This window comes from Bombina bombina, chromosome 6 (genome assembly GCF_027579735.1).
Source record: "Bombina bombina isolate aBomBom1 chromosome 6, aBomBom1.pri, whole genome shotgun sequence".
Classification (NCBI taxonomy): domain Eukaryota; kingdom Metazoa; phylum Chordata; class Amphibia; order Anura; family Bombinatoridae; genus Bombina; species Bombina bombina.
In genome coordinates this window covers 657,260,658-657,269,696 of record NC_069504.1, presented here as the reverse complement: position 1 = coordinate 657,269,696, position 9,039 = coordinate 657,260,658, and the positions used below count along the sequence as shown (strand labels likewise).

Here is a 9,039-nt window from a genome sequence, read left to right as displayed (position 1 = left end):
GAGAAAATAACTCAATTATTTACCAGTATTGGATTATTTATCAATCATTGAATGTATTTTGTTATATTTAAGAAATATATTACTACAGATTCTAATTTGTATGGCATATTAATGGAATAAATATGGTTGGAATAAAGTGATATGAAAGGTGCTTGTTAATGGGACAATCATTTCCAAATCCCTTTCCTCCATAAACTGCTTACTTAATAATAAAATAAAAATAAAAAAGCATTATATTTATACATTCAGTATATATGTTGCCTGCTTTTGCTGTTAAAAGCTAGATATGCATTTGTGTCATTTGTAGTAAAACAAAAACTGAATATGACCACCGCAGGCAGCAGCATTTGGCTCTTTTCGGTGACGGATTTCTTCTTGTGAAAAAGCAACACACAAAGATCTGGATTTGCACTTTCACAAGAAGAAATCCCACTCCAAAAAGAGCTGAATGCTGCTGTTAACGGCCATATTCAGCATTTGTTTTTACATAATTGACAAAAATACACGTCTAGTAAAATCCCTCTGAATATAGTGCTCGTTCAACGCCACCCAAGGAGAAGAAATCTTAAATTCTTTTACTTTTCCTCATGTGCTAACATTTACCCCACACAGTCTCCTTAATCAGGTCTTTAACACAGATGATCAGTTTTGCTGTTCATAACAAACAATCGGCTAGATTTAAAGTTTGGCGTTAGCCGTCAAAACCAGCGTTAGAGGCTCCTAACGCTGGTTTTGGGCTACCGCTGGTATTTAGAGTCAGTCAGGAAAGGGTCTAACGCTCACTTTGCAGCCGCGACTTTTCCATACCGCAGATCCCCCTACGCCATTTGCGTATCCTATCTTTTCAATGGGATCTTTCTAACGCCGGTATTTAGAGTCTTGGCTAAAGTGAGCGTTAGAAATCTAACGACAAAACTCCAGCCGCAGAAAAAAGTCAGTAGTTAAGAGCTTTCTGGGCTAACGCCGGTTTATAAAGCTCTTAACTACTGTGCTCTAAAGTACACTAACACCCATAAACTACCTATGTACCCCTAAACCGAGGTCCCCCCACATCGCCGCCACTCTATTAAAATTTTTTAACCCCTAATCTGCCGACCGCAAACCGCCGCCACCTAAGTTATCCCTATGTACCCCTAATCTGCTGCCCCTAACACCGCCGACACCTACATAATATTTATTAACCCCTAATCTGCCGCCCCCGCTATCGCTGACACCTGCATATTTTTTTTAACCCCTAATCTGCTGCTCCATACACCGCCGCAACCTACATTATACCTATGTACCCCTAATCTGCTGCCCCTAACACAGCCGACCCCTATATTATATTTATTAACCCCTAATCTGCCGCCCCCAACGTTGCTTCCACCTACCTACAATTATTAACCCCTAATCTGCCGACCGGACCGCACCGCTACTCTAATAAATGTATTAACCCCTAAAGCTAAGTCTAACCCTAACACTAACACCCCCCTAACTTAAATATAACTTAAATCTAACTAAATAAATTAACTCTTATTAAATAAATTATTCCTATTTAAAGCTAAACACTTACCTGTAAAATAAACCCTAATATAGCTACAATATAAATTATAATTATATTGTAGCTATTTTAGGATTAATATTTATTTTACAGGCAACTTTGTAATTATTTTAACCAGGTACAATAGCTATTAAATAGTTAATAACTATTTAATAGCTACCTAGTTAAAATAATTACAAAATTACCTGTAAAATAAATCCTAACCTAAGTTACAATTAAACCTAACACTACACGATCAATAAATTAATTAAATACAATACCTACAATTATCTACAATTAAACCTAACACTACACTATCAATAAATTAATTAAATAAAATACCTACAAATAAATACAATGAAATAAACTAACTAAAGTACAAAAAATAAAAAAGAACTAAGCTACAAAAAATAAAAAAATATTTACAAACATTAGAAAAATATTACAACAATTTTAAACTAATTACACCTACTTTAAGCCCCCTAATAAAATAACAAAGACCCCCAAAATAAAAAAAATGCCCTGCCCTATTCTAAAATTAAAATAGAAAAGCTCTTTTACCTTACCAGCCCTGAAAAGGGCCATTTGCGGGGCATGCCCCAAAGAATTCAGCTCTTTTGCCTGTAAAAAAAAAACATACAATACCCCCCCCAACATTACAACCCACCACCCACATACCCCTAATCTAACCCAAACCCCCCTTAAATAAACCTAACACTAAACCCATGAAGATCTCCCTACCTTGTCTTGAAAAGGGCCATTTGCGGGGCATGCCCCAAAGAATTCAGCTCTTTTGCCTGTAAAAAAAAAACATACAATACCCCCCCCAACATTACAACCCACCACCCACATACCCCTAATCTAACCCAAACCCCCCTTAAATAAACCTAACACTAAACCCATGAAGATCTCCCTACCTTGTCTTCACCACGCCGGGTTCACCGATCGATCCAGAAGAGCCTCCGATGTCTTGATCCAAGCCCAAGCGGGGGGCTGAAGATGTCCATGATCCGGCTGAAGTCTTCATCCAAGCGGGAGCTGAAGAGGTCCATGATCCGAAAGAAGTCTTCTATCAAGCGGCATCTTCAATCTTCTTTCTTCCGGATCCATGTAGTTCATCCCGCCGACGCGGAACATCCATCTTCACTGACGGCTTTCCGACGAATGACGGTTCCTTTAAGGGACGTCATCCAAGATGGCGTCCCTCGAATTCCGATTGGCTGATAGGATTCTATCAGCCAATCGGAATTAAGGTCGGAAAATTCTGCTTGGCTGATGGAATCAGCCAATCAGATTCAAGTTCAATCTGATTGGCTGATCTGATCAGCCAATCAGATTGAGCTCACATTCTATTGGCTGATCGGAATAGCCAATAGAATGCGAGCTCAATCTGATTGAACTTGAATCTGATTGGCTGATTCCATCAGCCAATCAGAATTTTCCTACCTTAATTCCGATTGGCTGATAGAATCCTATCAGCCAATCGGAATTCGAGGGACGCCATCTTGGATGACGTCCCTTAAAGGAACCGTCATTCGCCGGGAAGTCGTCGGTGAAGATGGATGTTCCGCGTCGGCGGGATGAACTACATGGATCCGGAAGAAAGAAGATTGAAGATGCTGCTTGATAGAAGACTTCAGTCGGATCATGGACCTCTTCAGCTCCCGCTTGGATGAAGACTTCAGCCGGATCATGGACATCTTCAGCCCCCCGCTTGGGCTTGGATCAAGACATCAGAGCTCTTCTGGATCGATCGGTGAACCCGGCGTGGTGAAGACAAGGTAGGGAGATCTTCATGGGCTTAGTGTTAGGTTTATTTAAGGGGGGTTTGGGTTAGATTAGGGGTATGTGGGTGGTGGGTTGTAATGTTGGGGGGGGGGGTATTGTATGGTTTTTTTTTACAGGCAAAAGAGCTGAATTCTTTGGGGCATGCCCCGCAAATGGCCCTTTTCAGGGCTGGTAAGGTAAAAGAGCTTTTCTTTTTTAATTTTAGAATAGGGTAAGGCATTTTTTTATTTTGGCGGTCTTTGTTATTTTATTAGGGGGCTTAGAGTAGGTGTAATTAGTTTAAAATTGTTGTAATATTTTTCTAATGTTTGTAAATATTTTTTTATTTTTTGTAACTTAGTTCTTTTTTATTTTTTGTACTTTAGTTTATTTCATTGTATTTATTTGTAGGTATTTTATTTAATTAATTTATTGATAGTGTAGTGTTAGGTTTAATTGTAACTTAGGTTAGGATTTATTTTACAGGTAATTTTGTAATTATTTTAACTAGGTAACTATTAAATAGTTATTAACTATTTAATAGCTATTGTACCTGGTTAAAATAATTACAAAGTTGCCTGTAAAATAAATATTAATCCTAAAATAGCTACAATATAATTATTATTTATATTGTAGCTACATTAGGATTTATTTTACAGGTAAGTATTTAGCTTTAAATAGGAATAATTTATTTAATAAGAGTTAATTTATTTCGTTAGATTTAAATTATATTTAAGTTAGGGGGGTGTTAGTGTTAGGGTTAGACTTAGCTTTAGGGGTTAATACATTTATTATAGTAGCGGTGCGGTCCGGTCGGCAGATTAGGGGTTAATTATTGTAGGTAGGTGGAGGCGACGTTGGGGGCGGCAGATTAGGGGTTAATAAATATAATATAGGGGTCGGCAGTGTTAGGGGCAGCAGATTAGGGGTACATAGGGATAACGTAGGTTGCGGCGGTGTACGGAGCGGCAGATTAGGGGTTAATAATAATATGCAGGGGTCAGCGATAGCGGGGGCGGCAGATTAGGGGTTAATAAGTGTAAGGTTAGGGGTGTTTAGACTCGGGGTACATGTTAGAGTGTTAGGTGCAGACATAGGAAGTGTTTCCCCATAGGAAACAATGGGGCTGCGTTAGGAGCTGAACGCTGCTTTTTGCAGGTGTTAGGTTTTTTTTCAGCTCTAACAGCCCCATTGTTTTCTATGGGGGAATCGTGCACGAGCACGTTTTTGAAGCTGGCCGCGTCCGTAAGCACCGCTGGTATTTAGAGTTGCAGTGGCGGGAAATTATGCTCTACGCTCCCTTTTTGGAGCCTAACGCACTGAAAATGCAGCCCTTCTGTGAACTCTAAATACCAGCGGTATTTAAAGGGTGCGGGGGAAAAAAAGCCAGCGTTAGCTACGCGGGTCGTTACCGACAAAACTCTAAATCTAGCCGAATATCATTGCAGAGAGGATGGTTTAGATGTGGACATTATTGTAGGACAAACAACTGCAAAATGAGATTGCACAATAACTAACAGGTAACAGGCTGCCTTTCAGCACAAACGGATTGTGAGCTTATAAGAATATAAAGTGCCATATAAATATAATCATATCAATGTGTACATAATACATTTATAGTTAGTTATAAAGATTAGATGTGAATCTAGGTCTGTTTGTTAAATAATCACGAATTAAAGGGATATAGAAGTACAAGAAGTAAATGTAATATGTTAAAGCATTTTAATATTGCACTATTGCTTGCATATACTGTACATCTGTGTTAACCCCTGCATTAGTGCAAGATTAAAATGCTTTAACATATTAGAACATTTTATATTTGCACTTTTATATCCCTTTAATTAGTGATTTTTTTCTTTCACAAAAGCATTTGCAGCAATACGCTTCTAAAAGCTAGCTAGGGATTGGTGGCTACATACTTATGTCTGTTGTCATTGGCTAGCTCTCATTAGTGTATTACGTTTTCATGTTATATAATCCAGTCACCTTTTTGCATATATGCTGCAAGTATATAGCTGTGTGTTTACCTGCTGCAAAGGGGATAAAAGCACAGATAAATTCAGCCCCAGAGCAGCAATTAATTATTGGGAGCTAGCTGAACACATCTTGCAAGCCAATGACAATATACATATGAAGACACCAATCGCCAGCTAGCTCATTACTGCATATGCTTTTCAATAAAGGCTATCACAAGGACAAAATAAATTTGATAATGTAAGTGAATTTGACATTGTATCTTTAAAAAAAAGTCCAGAGCTTGTTTTTGGAAGAACGACCAGTTTCTGGGTTTAAAGGGACATGAAACCCAATTTTTTTCTTTCATGATTTAGAAAGAGCATGCAATTTTAAACAACTTTCTAATTTACCTCTATTATCTATCTTGCTTCAGTCTCTTGATATCCTTTACTAAAAAGCATATCTAGATAGGCTTAGTGTCTGCTGATTGGTGACTGCACATAGATGCCTCGTATGATTGGCTCACCCATGTGCATTGCTATTTCTTCAGCAAAGAATATCTAAAGAATGAAACAAATTAGATAATAAAACTAAATTGGAAGTTGTTTAAAATGTTGTTCTCTACCTGAATCATGAAATACATTTTTGGGTTTAGTGTCCCTTTAAGTGAGGCCAGTTTCTAGAGGAAACTGTGTTGTGGGACTATTTGTCTTTTATATGATTTGCAGATTACTGGGTGTTATAAGCACTTTTGGTTTAACATACAGTCTGTAACATTAATATTTTCATTGTAAATATTTTAAATTGTGTGTGGCTTTAAGCTCATTAGCCTCCTTTAACAAAGAGAAGGTTGTAAGCTAGAGAGTATTTTATTCAGATCATTTCTAAATGGTATAGAATTGTGGGTAAAAATTCATCATACACATGAAAGAGCACAAGGAAACACGTTAAAATGCATTTGCATGGAAAAGGTAAATTAAAAACCTGTTTAATGTGCATACCTAGGTATTGACTGCTCATAGGGACGATTCACACATCTCTTATGATGAAGTGGCACAAGACTTCATAAGCATGACAATAAAAACTATGGTTACTCTGCATTTACATAAGCCTGTACATTTGATAGAACAAGTATAAAAATAGTGCAGTACCCTTTTAACACTTTAAACCATCCTGACCCCATAAGAACTGGACCGTGACTTCTCCATATGAAAAAGATTTTCTGGACATTGTTAACGCAGTTCGAAACCAGCATGACCTTGCGAGGGAAGGTAATTCCCTCCTCGGATTTATGCTTGAGGCTTTTCTGGGGACACTTCAGGTAGCTTCTGAGCAGTAATCTCATTATGTATAGATGAGAGCAAAGGTATGCAGACTGCACAGCTTGTACGCAAGCTCTATTGTGTGGCCTGTAGGCGTCAGCTTTACATGGCTTAGTCCCAGAACACGTTCTCAGAAAACTTGTTTGGCATTTGGGGCTGTAAAAAAAAGGTAAAATAAAGCTTTGGAAACACAAGAACAGCTAACAGCTCACTGCCATTCACAGAAGTCATCTCACAACTAGCGGAAGTTCTGCCTTATTAAAAACAACTTTTGTAAGTAAATGTCATGCACTCTTGCAGTATACAATGTATTTTCCAAGGGTCAGTGCAGGAATGTCAGTTCATTAGTGATTTTCCACTGTGCTGGTTCACTGATGCTGAACCTATTAAGCATTGGAGGGGCCCAGAATACAAATGTGTTGGTGGTTCTTTCAGCACCAAACAGTAACACTTTACTCACATACCCTGTAATAAAATCCATTTACTGGGGAATGACTGAGAGACGAGTCACTGGTTTGTATTAGTAAATAGCTCTAAATGTCCTTCTTCCTTTTAGGTTAAATGCACATTTATCTTAGGAACCAATGGTGATAGTAAATTAATTTCCCAGATCAGTATATGGCTTTGGTTACTTGTGCCTTATGACAATGACTAAGTGTTTTTATGGTTCCAAGTAACCCAGATTGATAATTTGCTGTAGGCATCAGTACTTTTATACTTGTTCACAGGGCGCATTCAACACTTTCTTTATTCACCAAAGTCATTTTTTATATATCAGTGTCCTGATAACTCAAACCACATTGATAGTTTAACAAGTTGTCTTTGTGGAGACAAAGTTATCATTTTGAAACGGTGACTCTCCGAAAAGCTCTCCTTCTAAGTATATGTTGCGGAGGCCCATTCCTTTTGGTTTGGTTTGTGCTAGAAAAACAAGTTGGTGCTAATAGGATCCACATATACAAAAGCACACAGGTCCAACAAGATGCCACCTTGATCCAAAATGTAGGCCAACTCCCGTGGGTGAAGATGGTCTCCAGAGAAGAATTTTCATAGCTGCAAATATACAGCAAATGCAATGTAGTTATGTAAAATATTACAGTAAAACACATTTTGATTTTCAACACTGATATATGATTGTACATTAAAAGGAGATTTTGATGCAATTTGTTACAGCATGTCATTGATTTCATTACTGGTTCTAGCTTACTATGTGACACACACTCACTAATTATTGCTGATCTCAAGAGCTGCAATGCTCGTGGCTCCTGAGTGAGATGTTACCTATGGGTTGAACCCCTATACAGGGGCTAAACAAATAGTATGTTAGAATCAGTAATGAAATATGACATGTTCCAACAAATTAAAGCATATCATGTTTGCATTAGAATGTCCCATTAAGAGCAACGTCATGATTAAAATATCTCTGTCAGCTAAAGGATTCCAATGTGTGGCTTGTACATACAGATATTAGTTTATAAAAATATTCAGAATAAGCTAAAAGCAGGTGCAATAAGTCAGTCCACCCTCCAGATAAATAATTGAGCTGGGGCTCTGCCAATTCATTTGTCTCTGTATTTTTTCCTGTTATTCTGTGTTTTTATTAGCCTCTTTTTATGATAGCAACAAGCTGTACATCTGTGCGTGCTCCATTTCTTGTGCTACATGGAAAGATTTAATATTACGGAAATATCTGTAACATAATGGTAACTGCTAACCTTTAATCGTATTTATATGACAAATCAACATTGTTATGTATTCAAAGTATGGGCTGTCTAAGGTTTTCATTCTGTTATCATCAAAGTACATAAATAAAATTAGTGAATGCATAAAAAAATGTATTATTCACTTTATTGAATTTAGTTATTTCTGTTCATTATCTTCAGTTTGTAAATAAGCTCATCAAATATTTCCAACAAAAAAACATACTTTTCCAAAATTTTACAAGTTTGATGTTTTTGCTTTGGCTGAAGCAGCTTTCAGGAGAAATGTTTTGCAGGCTGTGGTGCCCTCAGAATAGGGTCCGCCTCTTCCTTTTTGTTCCCTCCCGTTATTTATTCAGCGTCCTCTGGGGCTTGGGTATAGTTTTCCCAACAGTAAGGCATGAAGCCATGAACTCTCCCTATCTTTGGAAGGAAAACATAATTTATGCTTACCAGATAAATTTCTTTCCTTCCGGATAGGGAGAGTCCACGGCTTCATTCCGTACTATTGGGAAATACAACACCTGGCCACCAGGAGGAGGCAAAGGCACCCCAGCCAAAGGCTTAAATATCCCTTCCACTTCCTCATTCCCCCAGTCATTCTGCCGAGGGAACAAGGAAAAGTAGGAGAAACATTAGTGTATAAATGGTGCCAGAAGAATAAAATAATAATAATAGGGGACCGCCCATAGACAAGAAAAAATGGGCGGGGCCATGGACTCTCCCTATCCAGAAGGAAAGAAATGTATCTGGTAAGCATAAATTATGTTTTCCT

At 37.9% G+C, this 9,039-nt stretch overlaps 1 protein-coding gene across 1 annotated transcript in view; it reads right to left on the bottom strand.

Annotated features, from left to right (window-relative positions):
* Window positions 1-6,973: 6,973 nt before the first annotated feature.
* SERINC4 (serine incorporator 4) overlaps window positions 6,974-9,039 on the bottom strand; it is a 250,149-nt gene continuing 248,083 nt past the window's right edge. The window contains exon 12 of the mRNA XM_053719367.1: window positions 6,974-7,617. Coding sequence (XP_053575342.1) covers window positions 7,404-7,617 — 214 coding nt within the window. The 3' untranslated portion in view covers window positions 6,974-7,403. The remainder of the gene's footprint in view (window positions 7,618-9,039) is intronic.